This window comes from Ovis canadensis, chromosome 14 (genome assembly GCF_042477335.2).
Source record: "Ovis canadensis isolate MfBH-ARS-UI-01 breed Bighorn chromosome 14, ARS-UI_OviCan_v2, whole genome shotgun sequence".
NCBI classification, from domain to species: domain Eukaryota; kingdom Metazoa; phylum Chordata; class Mammalia; order Artiodactyla; family Bovidae; genus Ovis; species Ovis canadensis.
This window is the reverse complement of record NC_091258.1, coordinates 18,727,654-18,750,594: the sequence shown is the minus strand read 5'-3', so window position 1 is coordinate 18,750,594 and position 22,941 is coordinate 18,727,654. Positions and strand designations below refer to the sequence as shown.

Genomic DNA, 22,941 nt, shown 5'->3' with positions numbered 1-22,941 from the left:
CACTTCTATCGATCACCCACCCATTTCCACAAGGAGGTGTCCAGACGGAGTGCTCCTGAGTTCCCCAAGTTTTATTTCAGAAGCAGCTCCTCCCTAACTCAGCACGGCCACCTGGTGAGATGTGAAGTCCAGAGACTCTGCTTCAACAGATTAGAAGCAGGATCCTAACGAGCACCTTCATGTGGTTCTACTTTAAATCCAAGTTTAAAAGACAGCCAGGGTTCCAGGTCATTTTCTTTGAAGGGTGGGGCAATGAATAACTTGCCTGGTATTTTCTGCACTGGCAAACATCCTTTTGTTTAGCATGTTATTAATGAGACTGCATCTGCAAGCATGCATTTTTAAGATGTTGACTGTGTACACTCATAAGTCATAGTACTGTGCCGGGCACGTCACACTTCACAATGCTTTCTTAACCTTAAGAAGCCCTTTCCTCTCTAGATAGGGAATTCACAAAGAAAACTCCAACATTCCTTAACTAACAGAGGCCATGCCTATTATTAGCTATCGCAGCTTCTGCAAAACACTCCTAATGTGGGGACTGACTGGCTCATAGGTCCATCTAGTACTGTAGTCCTTCTTCGTTCCCTCAAGAAAAAGAACAATATGTTCTGAAAACACAGAAATGCATAACAGTAAAAACAAGGGCCCTCAAAGACCGAGATCCTGTTCTTCTGGATTCAGCTACTCAACACTCACGTGTATTCTGCTGGTCATTTTGTCCAAACAAACACCTGTGCCTGGAAATCTAGGCCAAAATCCATGACTTGACTTTGCCGGCAGAGTTAATAAGGGCAGTGAGGTTGTGGACGAGAAGAGACCGAGAAAGTCCCTGTAACTGGTGGGCTTCGACAATTTGTCTCTAATCATCCAGCTTCAGACATCGGAGGAAAACGGAAAGACTTGGTAGCAAATTATAAAATGTCATTTTTGATGTAAGATAATAATATATTGGGTTAGGTAGCAATGTTGATAACCACATTCTCAATGTGCAACTGCTTTAACCAACCAGGTGGTATAATTCAGTCAGAGGAAGCAACCTAAGGGAGGTCAGGAAAAGGTTTCACAGCCTTCCTTCTTATGCTAGGGAGAAACACAAAGGAGACAGTCAGAAAAGCGTCCGTCCTGGAGACCAGAAATTCTGTCTTGCCTTCTGCTGTCCTTCAAGGTAGACCCCTTAGGATTTCTGAACATCGAAGTCTGCACAAGGGGTAGGAAGCCGAATGGAGACCTTTGCTTTGGTTTGTCTGATTTCTGTCTATCAACAACACTGTGGGAACCTGGGGATTTTCTCTAGTAAACATATGGGAAACTCCTAAAATATAAACAGTGCCAAAGAACCACACCAAAATAAAACATACAGCGCTAACGAAATGAACACAACGGACGAGATGAAGACTGAACAAAGGTCTGAAAGTCAACTATGATATTTCTCTGAGCCTACATTTCCTGCCCTGTGGAATGAGCATAACCTACCATACAGAGATGAGAAAATGAGATGACATAATACGCTATAAAGTGTTTAGCACTGCAACCAAAATATTATAAGCGGTCTATAAATTAAAGATCATTATTGTCATCAATAGCTGGACCAAACTGGAGTTTATAGGGTGAAGAATTTCAGATAGTAACATAGAAACATCCACGAATCTTCTCTTGGATTTCAATTTCTAAAGCCATGATTACATCACATGGTGGTTTTGCTTCCATACAAGCCTTGGGGCCAAAGACAGAACCCTACTGAAGTATCGTCTGTGCCTTTTATTATCCTAGGTATTTTGCAGTAAACATTTTAAAACACTCTGAGAAGGCTCCATCAGACTGCCAAGGGACAAAAAAAAAAAAAAAAAAATTAAAAGTAAACATACCTAACCAATGCCAAAAAATTCAATAGCTGAGCATACCTGTACAAAGCTTTGTTAGGATGCATTTGATGGGGAGAGGTCACTTAATATCAGCAATTTTTATTAAAATGTTTATGACAGAAAGGCCTTCACTGAGCAACTGATTCTTCATCGGTCGTGTGAGGAAGTGGAGGTCTAAGACCCGCTAGGTCCCAGGTGGTCTGCCTTCCACTGCTTCCTAAGACGCAACAAGAAAAACCAGCTATAGAAGAACAAATAGGCCATCCCATTCTCCTTAAACTCCTAACTAAAGTTCATTTTCACAAGCCAAATTTAAAAATCAATTAATAAATTACCGCTGCCAAAGAATGTTAAAAAGCCCAGAGGCACCCAAGAAGAGCTTAGAAGCAACAACAAAGCATTAAGCCTGAGATAAATGGGCTTGCTAGGAGTTTACTGCAGTGTTGACTTAGGATCCCGAAGCAGAAATTCTCTTCCCTCTACTTACCAGTGCGTTGTGTAATAGGAGCAGCATTAATTTTAACCTCATCATGAATCAATCATGAAATCTGGATGCTTGTTTTCCTGGCAACAGAACACTGCAATTAGCAACCTTGAATAGGAGTGCTTTCTAGGTGGGCAACGGTGAGGGCGACCTCCTGCAGTTAATTCTTTCCTAATCAGCCAGAGCAAGGGAGGCTGAAATACCACTGCCCGCGTTAAAAACTCCCACCTCCCCGCTATCCCCAGTCATCCATCCTGTGACGTCGCCTTGAATCTTTCAGGACCGCCCGGTCAGAGTGGGGTTGCTCAATCTTGGTGCGACTGACATTTTGTCAAGGGGGCTTTCCTGTGCACTGGAGAATGTCAAGCAGTGTCCCTGGGCTTGATTCCTTAGATGCCAATCCAGTACCATCTTCCCTCCATCTGCTACCCCCTCCCCAAGATGTAAGGACCACTTCAGGTCAGCAAAGGGGTCTGAAACCATGAGCACCCCCTTGCTCAACCACACCTGCTCCTCTCTCCCCCCGCCTTCTTCTCCCACTCTTGGTTGAGCAGGGCCCTCCCTAGGGGTGCTCTGAGCTCCATCCCTCTGCCCTAGTGCAGACCCAGAAGCATATGTTCACAACCAAGGCCTTGGGTAGCCAGTGCAAAAATCCTATTACAGAAACTCCTTCATCAAAATCACAGAAGCCAGAACCACCTGCTGCACGCCGTAGGGAGATCTGATGATACATGCACTCTGGAAGGCAAAATGGAATGTCCCAACCAGATGGTACATCGCATGCAGACGGCTTCCCTATCTCCAGAAGAAGGGAAAGGGTTATACTTTTCTTCCCTCAGACCTTTTTCTTAAAGCAGTGATAATCTTCCGGAAACTTCTGGTGAGTCTCAAGCCAGGATGCCCTGGGTCAGAGTCCACGCAACTGGGCACAAGAAAGAGGAGCTGGAAGACGTGTTGTCTGTAAACCTTGTGATGGGTTCCAGACAGTGAAGGGCCCAGCCCAGCACACCACAGCCCCAGCCCGTGGGCCCCAGGAGTAGAGAAGTATTAAAGATAGCAAACGAAGCAACTGACAGAGAATTAATCTCAAAAATATACAAGCAGTTCATGCAGCTCAATAACAGAAAAATAAATGACCCAATCAAAAAATGGGCCAAAGAACTAAACAGACATTTCTACAAAGACATACAGATGGCTAACAAACACGTGAATAGATGCTCAGCATCACTCCTTATCAGAGAAATGCAAATCAAAACCACAATGAAGTATCATCTCATGCCGGTCAGAATGGCTGCTATCAAAGAGTCTACAAACAATAAATGCTGCAGAGGGTGCGAAGAAAAAGGAACCCTCTTACACTGTTGGTGGGAATACAAACTAGTACAGTCACTGTGGAGAACAGTGAGGAGATTCCTTAAAAAACTGGAGAAAAAACTGCCACGCTGCTAAGTCATGTCAGTCGTGTCCGACTCTGTGCGACCCCATAGACGGCAGCCCACCAGGCTCCCCCATCCCTGGGATTCTCCAGGCAAAAACACTGGAGTGGGTTGCCATTTCCCTCTCCAATGCATGAAAGTGAAAAGTGAGAGTGAAGTCGCTCAATTGTGTCCGACCCTCAGCGACCCCATGGACTGCAGCCTACCAGGCTCCTCCATCCATGGGATTTCCCAGGCCATACAACCCAGCAATCCCACTTCTGGGCATACACATCAAGGAAACCAGAATTGAAAGAGACATGTATATGCAGAGTACATCATGAGACACGCTGGACTGGAAGAAACACAAGCTGGAATCAAGATTGCCGGGAGAAATATCAATCACCTCAGATATGCAGATGACACCACGCTTATGGCAGAAAGTGAAGAGGAGCTAAAGAGCCTCTTGATGAAAGTGAAAGAGGAGAGTGAAAAAGTTGGCTTAAAGCTCAACATTCAGAAAACGAAGATCATAGCATCTGGCCCATCACTTCATGGGAAATAGATGGGGAAACAGTGGAAACAGTGTCAGACTTTATTTTTTTGGGCTCCAAAATCACTGCAGATGGTGACTGCAGCCATGAAATTAAAAGACGCTTATTCCTTGGAAGAAAAGTTATGACCAACCTAGATAGCATATTCAAAAGCAGAGACATTACTTTGCCGACTAAGGTCCATCTAGTCAAGGCTATGGTTTTTCCTGTGGTCATGTATGGATGTGAGAGTTGGACTGTGAAGAAGGCTGAGCACCAAAGAATGGATGCTTTTGAACTGTGGTGTTGGAGAAGACTCTTGAGAGTCCCTTGGACCGCAAGGAGATCCAACCAGTCCATTCTGAAGGAGATCAGCCCTGGGATTTCTTTGGAAGGAATGATGCTGAAGCTGAAACTCCAGTACGTTGGCCACCTCATGCGAAGAGTTGACTCATCGGAAAAGACTCTGATGCTGGGAGGGATTGGGGGCAGGAGGAGAAGGGGACGACAGAGGATGAGATGGCCGGATGGCATCACTGACTCGATGGACGTGAGTCTGAGTGAACTCTGGGAGTTGGTGATGGACAGAGAGGCCTGGCGTGCTGCGATTCATGGGGTCGCAAAGAGTCGGACACGACTGAGCGACTGAACTGAACTGAACTGTGTATCCCAGTGTTCATCACAGCCCTGTTCATAGCTAGACATGGAAGCAACCTAGATGTCCATTGGTAGACAAACGGATAAGACAGCAGTGGTACATATACACAACAAAACATTACTTAGCTGTTGAAAAGAACACATTTGAATCAGTTCTAATGAGGTGGATGAAACTGGAGCCTATTATACAGAGTGAAATGTCCAAGAAAAACACCAATACAGTATATTAACACATATATATGGAATTTAGAAAGCTGGTAACGATGACCCTATATGTGAGGCAGCAAGAGAGACACAGTTGTAAAGAACAGACTTTTGCACTCTGTGGGAGAAGGCAAGGGTGGGATGATTTGAGAGAATAGCATTGAAACATGTATATTATCACATGTGAAATAGCTCACCAGTCCAAGTGCGGTGCATGAAACAGGGCATTCAAAGCTGGTGCACGGGGACAACCCAGAGGGATGGCGGGGGGTGGTTCAGGATGGGGGACACATGTACACCCATGGCTGATGAATGTCAATATGTCAAAAGCCATCACAATACTGTAAAGTAATTAGCCTCCAATTAAAATAAATAATTTTAAAAATTAAAAAAAAAAAAGACACCACAGTGTGCACAGCTTCATCGTCTCCGTCCCCGGCAGGATGCAGCGGCGGCTGCACAGCATTCTGCTACTCACATGTCTGGTCCCTGACTACAAAGCAAGAACTACAAGAACTATTTCTTTTTTTGCCATGCCAACATGCGCGATCTTAGTTCCCCGACCAGGGGTCAGACCTGTGCCCCCTGCACTGGAAGCTCAGAGTCTTAACCACTAGACTGCCAGGAAGTCCCACAGGGACTATTTCTCAAAGACAAGTATTTTCTATTTGGCTTGATAAGAAAACATGTGTGTGGGCAAAAGAAATGAAATAGTTCTTATATTTCAGTGTCCACTGATAGATATTTAATATTCTCTGATAAAATGCTGATAATTCATTAAAGGGCAAATGTGAACTCTCCAGTCAATCACATTTTGCTAAGCTGGATTTTCATGGAGAGAGAGACGGAGAAGAAAGTGAAGGAAAACAATTTTCAGCAACGACAAATAGGAGTAGTGCATGTGGCCGCACCCCTGAGGACCATGCCTGGTCCCCACGTCAGGCGTCTCATGACAATTCCCCTCAAAAAGCAACAATAACAGTGCCTGAGCAGTACAGACGGAACTTAATAAAGAGAAGGACACACAGGAAAGGGAGTCAGCCCGAATACATCAGAGGTTTCCAAGGTGAGGTTTGCAGGCGGAAAGACGGTCCGCAGTCTTGGATGTCGACTTGACCACTGCACTAATTGGAAGTGCCACAGTTTAATGGAAGTCCCCAGGTGATGCTCAGGAAACTCAGGCCTAAGTGACTGGGCTTGAGTACAGTAGCAAATGCTAGTAAACTACTCATGGAGAGAAAAGAAAAACCCACGGGTTATTTCTGAAAATGGTGGTATGTTCTTACCTGCAATTTGTTAGCCTAAAAGCCCTGCTCCTGCCTGGAGTCAGGGCTTCCCACGAAAGCCCAACCTCCTGCAGGGAGAGCCCGGGCAGCAGTTTTCTGACGCTCGAGTGTCCTGGTCTCCTGAACTAGACACCCCGTGCCAGACACCAGGTATGAGGGGAAACGCCGTCTCTCTGCACAAGGAGGCCTGAGGGAAGTGCCAGAAGCACCCACACTCACTGAAGGCCAGGCCCCACTATACTACAAACAACAGAGAGTCTTCTCACCGAAGATGAAGAAAAATCAGTATGGAAGAAGAATCCTCTCTCTTCCCATCAGACTGTCCGGTGGGAATTAAAATACCACCACCCGGATATGGAATGCAGACATTTAAAATGCGTAAGGACAGAAGAAACTTGCCACCAAGCCCGTGACCTCCAGCCCCCCAAACATTGATGATTTGGTAATGGCTGGACGATATTATTCCTGATGGCTGTGGTACTTCCTCTCTTCCAGGACGATTTGAATACAGTGGTGTGAGCGGAATTCTCAGCCTTTGCTGGGTTCTGCTGCATCTCCAGCGTAACCCTGACTTTATACGTAATGCTACATATTAAATACAGTAAGAATTCACATTTTAGCTCCATTTGCTTTAGATATGTTACTTTCAACAAAGGCATAATTATTACTATTACAACAACTACTGTCAATAAAGTGAAACAGGTAAGCCACCGCTCAAAGAAGGATTCAGTACTGGGTTCCTGCTCACACCAGCAGTGGATTTTAAGCCACCAGACACTCGCGTTACACACCTGACTTTATTCTCTCGAGCTCTCCGCCCGTAACCTTGCCTGTTCTTTTCACCAAAGCCAGCAGGAACATCTCATCTGCTCAATTACTTATTAGTGTTGCTACAGAATACCATTTCCTCTTGCGGCTGATAAAATATTAATCAAAAACAGGAACTGAGCGATTTCCCAGTGTGGATGTCTTCTAATGGTAATACAGGGAGTCAGAGAGAGATCTGGAGGTCATGTAACAGCTTCTGAGGAAGGCAGAGGGGAGTGACGTCGGAGCCAGAGGCGGAGGCTTCAGCCGGAGACCAGAACTCGGGTGATTTCTCAGCATTCGCCGCGGGAGAAAACTTCCAGAGCGTGAGGATGGAGGTGGCTTGTGGGGAAAAGCCAAGTCTGAGAAACACTCAGAAAAGAAGGCTTTTTGTGTTTTCTTTAATATAGAACAAGCCTTCAATGAACCAGAACGGTGTCCTGATTTCACTGGTTTTTTTCTAATTTTCAAATTCTAAGCCTCATTTTCAACCACTTCCAGGTTTCAGGAATGCACACCGTGCCTTGGGAAAGAGAACAGCACTTGAGTGAATGAAGAAGCTGAGATCAACTTCCGAATTTGAAAAAATTCAGAACAACTCTGCCCAGATGTTAAAAGAGGAGGCCTAACCAGCAGACACTGAGGTTGGAATTTGCCTTTTCACTCACTCTGGCCCATCCCACATTCTCCTAACTCTCTGATGCACTCCTGGAATCTCCCGCATCACCACTTACTGGACTCCAATTAAAAGTAATTACTAAAAGCAGAGGAGATGCAGACAACGTCTGGAGGACTCTCCAAGATCCAACGGGATCAAGAATTACATTATGGAAGGAAGCCATCCAACAGTTTAAATCAAGGAAAAGGTTCAACTGCTGAACGCTTAAACATAACAACTCGATTCTCCTCCAAGATGAAGCAGGGGTTTCCGGAAGGGTCTGAAGGCTCTCACCCTGGCCCTAGAAGGTCGGTCCTCCATCCAGTTCTGCTTGCTCTGATGACCCCCACCACCACTACCACCCCACCGACGCTATTATTTATTCTGGGCTCTCCTGGTTCTTCCTGCTTGCTAACACCATGGGTAAAATGCAAACTCATGGTTCACCTGTCAAGTATCTACAAGCTCCTCCCTGAGCTTACAAATGCTGGGCCTCTAGGCAGTAGGTGATTGGCCCCAAGGAGATGTGGGGGAAGGCAGTCCACGTCACAGAACGTGCCACTACCAGCTCTGAGATCTGGGAGGTGAAATGCCCACTCTGCTCATGGGAAGCAAATGCATGAATGCTCGATGCTTTCCCATACACCCTGTCCTTCATGACAAACCAACCCACTAGGGTTCTCAGGGCCCCAACGCCCTAGCCTGAACTAAGCCTCAACGGCCCAATCCACTGGACAATCTGGACAAACGCTGATCACCTGTGCTTGACATCTAAGTCAACACACTGGCAATGTTTGTCCTAAGAAACTCCAAGCAAAGATAAGCTAGCTGCTTCCAGACACTTGTGTGCAAAAATCTGTGGGTGTAACTGGCAGAGATTCCACCTGCTTCCTCGCCGTCAGATACTGGAATCGAAAGTCTTCCAGACATTATAATCAATTAATATTGTGATACGCTGGTCAAATTACTCTTTTTTAATGTGTGGGTGCTTAATTACCATCCACTTTTACATCTAAAAAATTCACTCTCAGCTGAGTGTTTCTATCAGGGTTTTGGCTCTCGTCAGCACAGTCCATTAGATTGATAAAAATCCATTTAAAAAATTTAGAGTCTGGCGCAGCGATCCCACACCTGGGAATCTATCCCACTGAAATAAAAGCATCAGTCTGGACATAGGAAAAAAGATGCTTATCCTATCATTATTTGTGGCCAGGTGGGAGTGTGTGGAGAAACCTTTGGAAACTGAATGGATGCCCTGCAACCCGTCTAAGACAGGGAATGACTGTGTACATCGTGGTACGTCCACACTGTGGGGTATCACACCACCGTGGGATGAGAAACGAAAGACACAGGACAGTGTGCATAATGTGATTCCGTAGTTTATCACACAGAACTATCAAAAAGAAAATAAAATCCCCCAAAACCCTAAGTATATACGTGTATGTATATATACCCACATGGAGGATTCATATAAATGTATATGAGCACAGATAAAAACTCAGAAGGAAACAGATTGTTAACCTGTTTAATCTTACATGGATGGGTTTGATGGGGGAGATGGGGCACAGGGAGAGAGAGAAGGTGGAACTAAGCCAAAATGTGATTTAAAATGTCCCCAAGATGAGTATGATCAGAACGATGCATTTACTCACAAGCAGCAGCAGCAAAAGCAAGGAGCTGCATAGCCCTCACCGCATCTGAGGCTTTCCCTGGGCATTCTGATACGTGAAACCTCGCATCCTTACCGGCCAGTGAGGTCTGTGACACCGTGGTCCCCTTTACGCAGCTGACAGAACGCGAGGCACGGCTAACAGAGCCCAGCGGCCGCGCTCCAGACCGCACCTGCGCCTATGGTCCGATCTAGCGTATCGGGCTAAACCGGGAAAAGGGCTAAGCGAGAATCAGACTCGCCACCTCTGGTAAGTGCTGAGACATCCAGCGCAGGAAGCGGGCATCAAAGGAGTTTCTGCCAGGTGCCAACCCACCCCACGCTGTGGGGGAGAGCGCGGCACGGCCCGCGGGCGGGGGTCAGCAGGCAGCTGCCCCCGGCGGTGTCTGCACTGGCACTCTGTGCGCAGCGGCGCGGGAGCCACGCATCCCTCCAGCCCCGCCTGGAAGCCCCGCCCTCGCAGGGAGCAGCCACCATGCTGGGGAGATGCAGACCTCTCTCGGCCGGAATATCCTCCTCAGGATCGGCCCCTCTAAGCAGGTGGGGTACGCGTCCGCTCCCCTGGAAGTCTGTGACCTCCATGCTGGGGGCCGGGGGCACTGGTCGGGAGTGGGGGGCTGTCTCCCAGGGCCCAGCACTAGGCCTCCTGCACAACTGGCGTTCAGTAAATACCCCTTCAACGAGTGAAATCAGGGTGCTTGGCAAACATGTGGTCCTGATGCTAAAATGGCAAGTCCCCATTGTATAAAACTGGGGGAAAATGACTCCTAAGGGAACTGAGGGTGCTCTACATGGAGAGAACACTCACGCTCCTAAGGGAGCTGAGCGTGCTCTACATGGAGAGAACACTCACGCTCCTAAGGGAGCTGAGCGTGTTCTACATGGAGAGAACACTCACGCTCCTGAGAGGCAGCCCAAAGAGCCATGTCAGCTGCCACAGTTCCAGCCGTAACTTAGGAGTCACTCGCTAGCCCTTAACGTTCCCAGTGACTGTGAGTCTCATGAGCACACTGGACAGTACAGAGCACTGCTGGTGCCCGGGCAGCGCGAGGGAGCTGGAGCTCAAAGCATTTACTCACCTGGCTCCAGGGCACACCCCTGGCGAGGGGGCGCCGAAACCAAACTCAGGACCAACCCTCTCTCCTCACGCCGCCTCTGCTCTCAGCACAACCACATGCTCACTCACAAAATAAAGACTAAATTATAAGTCCGTTCATTTCAAGTTGGCATTCAGAATAAGAAAGGGAAAAAACATTTTAAAAGGTCTGCACAACATAATTCTTAGTCCAGATTAAAGCAGACCCGCAGCCACGCCAGGCAGCTCCATGACCTGACTGGTGATTTCACACCTGTCCCGTCACACAGAGCCTCCTCCGGCCACCCCGCCTCTCACCCCCAACAGATGAGGCTCGCACAGAGGACAGCGGAGGCTTGACAGATGTGTTAATGCGGGGGGGTGAGGGGAGGAATACGTCAGTTTCCACCCTTCTCGGACCGCAGCGTGACAGTTACAGAATTCAAGTCCATTTGTATCCCCTGCTGAATCCCCCATAACTCAGCAGACGATCATTACCATGCCATAATGATATCACACGGCCATAAATACATATGCTAAGAGTCGAACAAGACATTCATATTTAAACATAGCTGGAAATAATTTCAACTCTGGCGATTTTCTATTGCTCATTCTATTACTTTTCGGTGGATGTTTAAAATGTTGAAACCAAGAATGAGGGTGTGTGTGTGTGTGTGTGTGTGTGTGTCACAGCTTCTGGTAAAGCAAGGAAAGGAATTTGGGGATCAAGTTACATCTGATAAATATTTTGTTTGAGGAAAAGTTAAGGTAATAATAGATGAGAAGCTCCTTGATATGTCAGTTTCAGAGGAAATCATTCATGCTGTTATAAATGCAGGCCAAGATGTTAATACTCCAAGATAGCTGCTTCATATTTGAAGGACAGTTGCCCCGAATAAGAAACGTCATGTACGACTTTTTCATAAAACTTAAAAAAAAATACATATGGCAAACAAATAACATAGCTCAAACTTAGACCGCTGCAAATGCGCCATTCCTGAAGAGCAGGAGAAATGATTTCACAGGAATCAGACTGGTGCCTCCAGAAAGGAGCAGGTGACTCAGATAACATACCACCAGAGATGACAATGTTAATCTTGATCTCTATCTTAGACTCTTCAGCTGCAGACGGAATAACACAGTTTGTCTTCAGCCTCGATGATGTTTCCATTAACAGCTCTCTTCCCTTCGTATTCAGACACCTTGCCACAGCTTTTTGAATTATTTAAATGGAAGTAGCATTAGAAAACCCTCATGTTTAAATTATGCTAAATAAGTATTCTTTCAGCTGGACTTCTGCCCATGCCAAAAAAAAAAAAAAGATATATTCTGCGGGCATGTAGGAAGGGCTCAGAGGAATATGAGGAGTCGGCACATGTACAAAGCGGAGACAAACGTCTGGGGAATGAGAGTGCACAAACAAGCCACGTGTGCGGGGCACTCTAAGTATCAGGATGTTCGAGAGGGAATTCAAGTTCGTACGTTTACAGACATGATGTCAATTTTCTAAAAGGCTTCCACATGTCTGGAAAGCTCTGAACGTTAGAATTTAAAATGGATGGAAGTCTAATTGCAACGAATCATGGAACATCCATACTATGGAGTATTACGCAGCTATCAGAAGAAAGGAGTTCGCTCTTCCACCTCCTGGACCTGAAGGGATGCCCTGGTCACTGGCTGGGGCAGCGCTCGTGTGAGAGCAGCCAGCAGACCCTCCGAGTTTGCCTGCGGTCTCCCTGTAGGGACGGAGAGCTCCAGGCAGAGCAAGGGTTCCTGGCCGCTGTCAGCTGCGGTCACTGGGAGGTGGGCACGGCTGGGGGGCCCCAGAGGGAAGCGGGGGATGTCCTGGAGGCTGTTTTGTGTTATTTGTCGGGGCGGTTTCGCTGTGGTGAACACGTGCTACTGCTTAGCCTGTGGGAAACTTCTCTTCTTAAGTGAAAAAAGGGGGGAGGCTGGGAAGGAAAGAGAGGGAGAAAAATAAGAGCCCAAAGTGGGGAGAAAGAGAGAGAGACAGACTGACAGACAGAACTGACAGAGCCCAGAACTCCTGCTAGCCGAAGGCGGCCACTGTCAGGAGCCTTTCTGCTTCGCCGGGATGCCACGCGCAGAGGGTTTTCTTCTTTTCTATTTTCGCTTTTTTTTTTTTCTTTCCTAAAGCAAAAGCGCTGATGTGTTTGGGAGAAAGCTCTCTACCCTCTACAAAGCCTCCTTTTCGGAAGAAACTTGCCATAGTGCTGAGCACGCAGTGTTGCTGCGCTTGGAGCCCGGCAGGCAGGAAGGTAGGTGCAGACGGAGCTGCAGGGGGGAAGCTTGGAGAGACCACACCTGACCCAGCCGAGAGAGGCCTGACCCCTCCCTCACCAGGGCGCCGCCGGGCCTGGCCAGAGAGGGAGACAGGGGCCCGCAAGACCTCATCGGTGGTCTTCAGAGGGGGGAAGCTTGGGGAGACCACACCTGACCCGGCCGAGAGAGGCCTGACCCCTCCCTCACCAGGACGCCGCCGGGCCTGGCCAGAGGGGGAGACAGGGGCCCGCAAGACCTCATCGGTGGTCTTCAGAGGACCAGTCTGGAGAGGATGTGCCTGTCACCCTCCCAGGGGGTACCTCTAGGGCAATGAACGACTGCAAAAGGGCAAACAAATCTCACACACACACACACACACACACACACACACACTTTAAAGCTGGTGTTAGACCTCAGTATTGCTTTCAAATGCAAATATAATTCCTCTTAACTCAAGGAGTGTTTACTGAGCCCCTACTATGTGCCTAGCCTCAGGCTTATTAGGAAATTATAGACAGCATATTAAAAAGCAGGGACATTACTTTGTCAACAAAGGTCTGTCTAGTCAAGCTATGGTTTTTCCAGTGGTCATGTATGGATGTGAGAGCTGGACTGTGAAGAAAGCTGAGCACCGAAGAATTGATGCTTTTGAACTGTGGTGTTGGAGAAGACTCTTGAGAGTCCCTTGGACTGCAAGGAGATCCAACCAGTCCATCCTAAAGCAGATCAGTCCTGGGTGTTCATTGGAAGGACTGATGTTGAAGCTGAATCTCCAGTACTTTGGCCACCTGATGTGAAGAGCTGACTCTTTGGAAAAGACCCTGATGCTGGGAAAGATTGAGGGCAGGAGGAGAAGGGGACGACAGAGGATGAGATGGTTGGATGGCATCACCGACTCAATGGACATGGGTTTGGGTGGACTCCGGGAGTTGGTGATGGACAGGGAGGCCTGGCGTGCTGCGGTTCATGGGGTCGCAAAGAGTCAGACATGACTGAGCGACTGAACTGAACTGATAGTATCTTAAACTTTCCCATGCAATTTGAAGGCTTTTTTTTTTTTCCTGATGATAAAAGTGACAAATTCATTCCAGAAAATGATCAACTTTAGGAAAATATTTTTTGTGCTCAGTTGCTCAGTCATGTCTTAACTCTTTGCAATCCCCATGAACTTGTAGTCTGCCAGTCTATGAAAATCCCCTGTCCATGGGATTTTCCAAGCAAGAACAGTGGAGTGTGTTGCCATTCATCTTTAAGAAAATAGTTTAAAAAAAAAAAAGCCTTCCATCTTCAAGTCACAGATGGTGACCGTCTTGTTATTTGATATAGTCGAAGTACCAGGATGGCGAGTGGTACTTATCAATAGCACATCCATGCTTCTCGAGGAAAGGCAGGCAGGCAGCTAACTTATGGTAATATTATTTATGTCAATCCATTTTCCGTTTTTGTATAACAAGAAAACCACTCTGTACATATGATTTTTTAAACTGCTCAGTCCACTTAATAATATATAATAAGCCTTTTGCCAAACAATAAATGCATACTTTAAATGTGTCAGAAACCCCCAGCTCCCTGCCTCCAGGGCAGATGGTCACCTGGGGAACCTGGTAACTGGCGAGGGTGGTATTACCAGCGCTGGGCACCCCAGGGGGAGGTGATGATTCTGTCCTCCTAACCTACAGCTAGAGCAGGGCAGAATCATCTCATCTTTGTCAACTATTTAGTTCACCTCACTGCCTTTCACCTCCACGATCAAGGGAAAAAAGTGAAAACAAGGAGAAAAATTTCACAGGTCTAATGGTGAACTCACAAGCTGTTGCCAAGCGGTTGTATACACACATGCACACACGCACACACACAATCAACTCCAGCTGTTGCACGTAATTAATGTGCTAATTATACATAATTATCTAATTACTAAAGGAGAGAGTTACAGCAAATGCATTAGTAAAGATATTAAAATTGGCTCTTTTTAGAATACAGTATAGACAATCTTGGTATCTCTGAAAGTCACCCTGAATTTTGGTCTGATAGTTGAGGGCTCTGTGAACAGAGAAAAAGTCTTTCTAAATGTTTTAATGGTATTGTGGTTTGGATGATTTTTAGTCACTCCATTAACGGGGTTTTAAAAATATATAACATACGGGGAAAAATGTGTTACACAATTAATCTTTGCAGTGTTGTGTCAGTCAGGACTTGCAACAGACTCCCTTGAGTAAAGTCAGTCCCCAAAAAAATGATCCAAAGAAGGCTGGACCCACAAAATGATAAAAGGAGAGGGGAAAGCAGCAGCTAAGTGGCAATATAAATTTGGAACACACTATCTCTCCCTTGGGTGTTCTACTGGGTTGGCCGAAAAAGTTCATTTGGGTTTTTCCATGAGCTACTACAGTAAAACCCGAACAAACTTTTTGGCTAACCCAATATATAATACTGTCCTACGTAACAGACAACAAAATGTGGGGTGGGTGGTAAGTGGTCATGATGCAAAGTTTGAAAACAAGATGCTTCTTTCCCTTTCTTGAAGGTTCTGACAAGTACTGCCTTTCTGAAGCAGTTTTGACCACAGAATCCTTCTTTATGTGCCTGCTCTGTGCATCCATAAATATCAGCAGACTCCGCAGACAAGCCACAGTTCCAGACCAGGCAGCTCGGTAACCGCCTCCCCTAGAGCTCTCCTCATCACACAGGGAAGCTCCGTTCCGAACCTGGTCCCTGCCCAGCAGGAGCTACCTTACAATAAGGCATCCCAGCACCCAAATCAATCCTCTGGATGAACCTTCAGGAAGCGCCGCTTTCTACTGGTCACTTCTCTCAGGGCTGTGGATGCACTGTCTCAGCATTTATTTTCTATGATCAAACAATTAAATGTTTTATCAAATGTTGCCCACAGTACTTCCTGAGAACGTTAAAGATGCCACAAATAAATGCCACATCAGAAAAGAAAAGCCTGCTACCGACAGAGAAGACATAAATGAGCATCTCTGGAGTCTAGGCTTACTTTATTAATTTGCTAATTCATACACTGTCTCCTTCCAAAGATGAATCGAGGCATCCCTTTTTTTCTTCTTTTAATGCTGTCATCAAAATTCAATGGGCCTTGACAAGCAGAGGGAACGAAAACACAAACCAGCTGGATCCTCCAAAGGCCCGTCTTCATTACTTTTACTATTTAACTTTTAACTTTTAATCTTGGGCCATAAAAACTGTCCTAATAAAAGATCCATAAATATCTCCTGAATGTGCAAAGGAGGGACTTTGACGAGCCATGAGCATATGCTGGGCCCTCCTCGCTGATGGGCCTCGGTACCTGCGGCCGTCTGAGAAGAGACACCGAGCAAGGTGTAGATCTCGATTCTCCCAGGAAGGGAAGGGAACGGCCTCTGTTTCCGTATCAAAAATCCCATTATAGAAGGAACGAAACTACAGCCTTCATTTATCTTTAAGCCAGCTGGGCAGATGGGGGCGTCATCAGTTCAACGTTTTATAAACATTGATGAAAGTATCGTACAAGGGAGTATATAATATTATTACATATTATGATATTATTAAGTATTATTATACATTATAATTTTATTATATGTATGACATATATAATAAAAATATTATCATATATATATATGATACACATAAATGACAGGGTAGCCTGGGACATGGGTCTCATTGGAGTCCCCACCTAGGACCTTCTTCTCACCCAGTTTTGCTTTGCACAGAGAAGGGCTCAATTCTTATTTGCCAGAGGAATGAAGGCAGGCACCCCTTTGAATACTGCTCTTTCCAAAGCTGTTTCTAATCACACATCGAATCCTAAAGTAAATACAATTAATTGCCCAATAAACAGTCTCAGATTATAAAATGGCTTTTCCTGCACGCGGTTAATTCAACTGAACGACACATTTTTAAAATTAAAAAACACTCAAATCTCCACACTATTTTCCCTCATACCTTTTTCAAATTAAACTCTAAAAACAAATATACTTTTAAAATTGTGTTATCATCACAGTGCATTTCTGCATGAACAATACATAAGGATAATGGCTTTTATAATGTGATGCCTAAATGCGAGTTTACAGGAACCGGCAATTCATTATATTAAATACTGGGATTTTTCAGCCACATATATGGCTTTTTGCTCTCTTCCACAATACACTGCTCTAAGGACACACCATCAGGCTGTGATAGTCGATGATGCCACCTTGATTACCATTATTTTTCTAGCTTTCTTAAATTAGATCCAAGGAGCATTTCTAGGTTTAGAATATTGGACAGAATATCCCGTGTTTGAAGCCAGCTTTTCTAGAACTCTTTATTTCTTATGCCCAGAGAGTTTCATACAACTTCTTTTCATATGTAAAGTAGATCCATGTGATCCTATCTTACACATTCAATGGAGAAGAATGTGTAAAGAGAAGTAGCTGTGTGTTTTAGCACTGAAGGAATCATCTGTCATAAACAGCACGCCGTAGTTAATATTCAGATCAAGACAGCTCTGTCTCATTCCAGCAGACCCTTCTGACAAAAGCCGTCCCCCGGCTGCCAGGCGTATCGAGTCCAGCTGAGGACAAATTTCAAGATGAACCTGAAATCAATTTGCCATCAAATTTTCATGCCTCTCCCGGACTATCTGTGGCATTTTAATTACAAGCACCCTAGGCGGGGGGTACAACAGATATTGACACGCGGCTCCTACAATAAACTTTATTGGCAACCTCTGTCTGAATGCAGTACTCAACTAGAATAACAAGAAACAGAGCAGGATGCGGGCGCCAGGAGGTACCGCGATCACTCGGGAATGGTTTGGTTCCAGGGGCCTGGGCTTGCCGTACGCAACAGGCCTGGGAGCCAGGACGCCGGGCTCTCAGAAATAGAAATGGCCTGCAAGTTCACAGAGCCCGCAATGCTAGGAGCTCTGCCAGGGCCCCGGCTTTCTCCACGGGGCGGCCAGGTGTTGTCATTTTCCTTTCGTTTTTCCGGTGAACATTTCAGGTTTGCATCATTTCAGAGCTCTTTAAAGACTCAAGATCCTTCAGGAAAGGTCAGGGTCTCTGGGCAGAAGGGGTACCTGTAAACCATGCTAAAAAGGCTTGGTTTAAGGAGACAGAAATGGTCCCTTACCGTTGGTGGAGGGGTGGGAGGTGACTAGCGGCCTTTACCTGAACAACAGCCACCGCACCCCCTGCTTCTTCCTGGCTTATGTACAGCCTGTAGCAGGGCCATTAGTATTGAGAGAAAGGGGAGGACTTGCAGTCTGCCTGGCACAAGGGATTTTGCGCTGGGGAAATGAACACCCTGGGACCACAGGCATGCAGTCTCGAGCAGGCCAGCCAGGCAGCCCATCAGCGGGGATGGGTCTGCTCCCGGACACAGTGCAGGCACATGTCACCTTGCTCCCTCCGATGGTCACCGGGACTGAGACAGCGCTGACAACCAGAGCCGTCTCGGCGACACCGCACCAGGCGCTGGAACAGACCCGTCTGCACACGCCATCTCAATGAATCCTCCAACATTTTCCCAAGGGGGCAGCTAACTGACTCCAGTATTCCTGCTTTCCAAAAATGAAGGCATGCCGATAAAGGCACACACAGCTGGCCCTTGGGTCCTCCTGGGATTGCCTGCAGGACCCCTGTGTACACGCAGATCCCAGATGCTCAGGGTTTTTACATAAGATAGCACTGTAACTGCATATAACCTAAGCACATTGAATGCTCCTCTACTTTAATCTCCAGATTACTTGTAATACCTAATGCAATGCAAATACTATACAAATAGCTGTAAATGCAACACAAATGCTCCGTTAATAGTTGCCAGCATGCGGCCAACTCAACCTCTGCTTTTCAGCTATTTCTGGAGCTCTTATCCCCCAAGTATTTATGATCGGAGTTAGCTGAATCTCGAGATGGGGGACCCATGGGTAAGGAGGGCCAACTCTACCCATGTTCACTATAAATTTTACTGATATAAAAGATGTCGGCACACTGTTTAAAAATGAATCATGCAACATTCTTCATTATAAATTTTACAGGACTAGCTTACTCTCACCCAATGCTTTCATTGCTTCTTGCCTAACTCTTGCATCCAAGGTCAAGATGCAGCTAATGAACACTGGTTGATGCTTTTAAGTTAATCAGTAAGATGAAAGTAAAATAACTGAGTCATTATTTTGAAATGTCACCCACTCTTCAGTGGCACAAGTGGCTTCCGTGCCGAGTTGGATAATAGTCTTTTTTTTTTTAAATTAATGTGCTAAGGAAATACTTCCTCTTTTTTATAATATTCATAAGGTAATGACTACAATCATGATACCCATATACTTAACCTGCACAATTAACACTGTAGTTACTTTTCTTCCACCGAGACAATATAAACAATCAACCAAGGCTTGGTTTATAGCTTTTGCCTATTTCTATGGTGTAAATACTCCCAAGGTTGCTTCAGGCTAGCAAGGTCGCCTTCCGGTGCAGGGCTGAGGACCATGTGCAGCTGCTCGCCAGCCTGTGGCATTTCTGCCATCCAGACCCAGACAGACTCAGGAGCACAGATAAAAACAGGCAGAGGTCATAAAAGGGCTAGGAACCGAGGAACTGAGAGTATTCAACAGCTTTGTTTTGAATATAATTTATTAAAAAGTTCATGTAGTTTAAATGTTACTAGTATCTGTGTTTAACAACTGGGTCACATTACTGCCAGCTTAAGCTCGCTGCTGGTTCCAGGGAGACAGGCCAGGAGGACTCACTGGCTGCTGCTGCTGCTGCTGCTGCTGCTGCTAAGTCGCTTCAGTCGTGTCCGACTCTGTGCAACCCCATAGACGGCAGCCCCCCAGGCTCCCCCGTCCCTGGGATTCTCCAGGCAAGAACACTGGAGTGGGCTGCCGTTTCCTTCTCCAGGACTCACTGGAAATGGTGCCAAAGAGCCTGCAAGCACAGACATTCGTGTGCACAAACGCCACAGGCACGCACACGCACACGCACACCAGAGGCATGCTCCTGGCATAATCCCCTTGTTTTCTTTGAGAGGGAGGTAGTTTCGAACACAGCCAGGATCCCAGGATGGAGATGGAACCACGCAGATAACGAAATATGCGTTCCTGGAAAGAGTCGGGAGGTTTCACAAAGACACAGGAGGCAGAGGGCCCCGCACCCACCCTTCCGCCAGGAGAAGTGCAGCAGGGAGACGGCCACGCGGAGGGAGCCCCGCCACCTGGCCCGCACAGCGACTCCCGCACGGACCAGCTCCTGCCAGCATCTGCACTCACTTCTCCCTTCCTCCCCGCAGCCACCCGCCAGCTCTTCTTTTGTTCATCTGACCCAGACGGCATGGCCCACTTTCCACTACACGAGAGACAAGCCACCTTCTTATTCTCTGAAACCCGTTACTTCCAAGGCAAAAACTGATTTGAGAAATAAGAGAGTGAGAATCGGGGTGGGCGCTGAGTCTGGAAAACAGTGATACCCTGATGTCCAGGCAAGGTGAGCCGGGCCTCTTCTGCAGAGCAGTCAGCTGTGCCCTGCAGTCAGAGGGCCGAGTCATTCTGTTCAGTCCAAGCAGGTGAGAATATGGAGGCTTCCCCACACTTTATTAAGCAAGGGAGAGATGCAGAAAGCAGCATCAGTACCTGATGGGGTAGCCAGGCAGCGTTTTCCCTGATACATACTGCAATTCAGACACATTCCCAGACTGTTCAAGGTGTGTACAGGAAGCACAGAGCTCACCTGGCTGGACAGCCCAGGACATTTCTCAAAGGGTGTCAAGGGCAGGGATGGCACGTGGGTGACACTGATGCTGTGTGGTGTTAACTCAAGGATGAGACACCTAACGGGACATGACAGTCTCTGCCCATCTTTTCAGAACATAAAACACAGGCAGCTTCTTATGGACGGACTGGACCAAAAGTATTCCAAAGTGCTCTCTGGAAATGCCAGAGTTGTAAAAGAGCTGCGAGATATAAAATAGAACATCCTATCGCTTGTGAGTAGCATGGCTTGTTTGTTTCCCTTTTCCTTTTTTATTTCTATCCCTGAGGGTCAGTCGCTTAAAATGAACATCAGTGTTTCCCAGGCATGATTTACATTTTCAACATGAAATCTAATCTGTGGTGCCTGGCCAGAAAGAAATATTTATATGTATGTGTTGCTGTTAATCTTGTGTGTGTTTTTTTTAAAGGAGTCAACACACAGAGATCATCCATACTGTCTCCACTCCATTTCTGACCCTTTTCCTTCTCTGCTGTTGGCCGAATATGAGAGCACTTTCAGTGTCTATCATGTTATTCGAGATAACGTTGCCCTTGATAGAAAGAACTGGCTTCTTGCATATTTACTGCAATGGCACAGATGAAGAGGCACCTGACCTGAAGGAACCGGGGCTTTGCTTAAAACAGGACCTGGGTAAGAAAGAAACAGTCATCACCGAACCTCCAGAAAGTCTGCCCCCTAACGCCCAAGCCCGCCCTGCCTAGCAGTGTAGCAGCCCCAGGTCCAGGTATCATCGGGCAGGTGCTGGAAAAAGGACCACCTGGAAAGAGGTCTCTAACTTGCCCATCAGCACGTGGGTGGCTGGGTGGATGCTTTTTTTTTTTTCTGAAGAGATGCTAGCTGGACCTTCTAGCCAGCCAGGGGTGGAGGGAATCGAGAAGGAAGAGGCTCAGACCCTTTCCTTTTGCCTTTTGTTAGGTTAAAATAAAATGTTATGAGCATCCGAGTGCTACTCTTCATTGCAGAGAGTGGCCAAGTCACAGGCCGGAGTCGTTTCCGGGGCGGGAGCTGTTTCTGGGGCGGGAGTGATATAGAAAGTGTGCGCGAGCCAAGAGCGCGCGTGGGCGCGGGGCCGGGGCATGCAGCCCTCCTGTCCGCAGGGAGAGCGCGGGGCCAAGTTATGTTTGGAGGGGCGCCTCCGGCCTCTGTGTCCTTCATTCACGGCCATGAAGCCACACCCCCGCCCTTGAAGCCCGTGGCTTCTCTCTCGAGGCAGCCACCCCCTAGCCGATCCACCTTCTCCGGGGCACAGGCCGACCCGAGCCCGGCAGAGGGCCCAGGAGCGCGGCGTGTGAGGGGCTGAGTGGACGCGGCGTGCCTGTGCCGTCCCTCTAGAGCCTCCCTCCCCTCTGGAGCCTAGCCAAGGAAATGCAGGTTCCCGAGCCAAGCCCCGGCTTCTCTCTCCAAATCACATCGCTCATGATTAGGGAGAGAGAGGCCGAATCTTCCTCCGCGGCCTCTCCACCCACTCCCGATACAGAATCAGTTCATCTGGGTAATTTTTAAAGCGCGGCGCTGGGGCCAGCTGGAACCGGTCGCCTCCTCCCAGCCAAATGCTTCAAGTTTCTTCCAGCCTCGAGCCGACGTGCTCTGGGTACCGGGAGAGCCCAAGACACAGCCAGGCCGGGAATGAGGCCCTGGCTCCCCGGGCGCTGCCCAGCAGCTGCCCCAGGGGGGAGCAAGCAGAAAGCCTGGGCTCTGAGTGTGGCTCCCTGGCGCGGAAGCGAGGGCCCCTGAGATCCCAGCGCCCTGAAAGCCCTGGAGGGCTGGGGTGTCCGGTCTCGGCCCAGGCTCCCTGCTGCCAGGGCCAAATGTGCGTCCCAGCCCAGAAAGAAGATGATTTTCACGGAGCAGCAGATTCACCGTATTTGCTTTGGCCTCTTCCAGCTCTGGGGTGACCTGAGTGCCACTGAGCAGGGCCCAGGGGGACCCTCAGATTTTTTCTAGAAACTAGCCTGGCTAAATAAGGCATTGTCAGGCCAGGAGCTGCCTCGGACTCTTGGCAAGGGTGTTGACTCAGTATGAAATAATATCAACAGAAAAGAACAATGTTCCCTGTTTTCTCACTCCAGGCATTCTCGAGGCTGGGAATCGGTATTCGTTTGGAATGGGCCAGGCTCTTTCAAAACTCAATTCTGTGTATTTAAAAGATCTTTAGATCTGAAGTTCTAGGGCATGAGGGCTGCCTGATGTGATGGCTCCTAAGGGTACCTACTGAGCCCCGGAGACTCAGAAACGCTCAGGAGTGACAACCCTG

The 22,941-nt window shown here is 47.3% G+C and overlaps 1 protein-coding gene across 9 annotated transcripts in view; it reads right to left on the bottom strand.

Annotated features, from left to right (window-relative positions):
- WWOX (WW domain containing oxidoreductase) overlaps positions 1-22,941 on the bottom strand; it is a 914,788-nt gene that overhangs the window by 565,978 nt on the left and 325,869 nt on the right. The window contains exons 9-10 of one of the 9 annotated variants that reach the window (XM_069549638.1): positions 2,353-2,429; positions 1,949-2,082 (exon numbers count right to left, since the gene is read on the bottom strand). The exons of the other annotated variants lie outside the window; for them this stretch is intronic. Of the exons in view, the coding sequence (XP_069405739.1) occupies positions 2,394-2,429 (36 nt within the window). The 3' untranslated portion in view covers positions 1,949-2,082; positions 2,353-2,393. Of the gene's footprint in view, positions 1-1,948; positions 2,083-2,352; positions 2,430-22,941 lie in introns of those variants that run through there. 9 annotated transcript variants of the gene reach the window in all.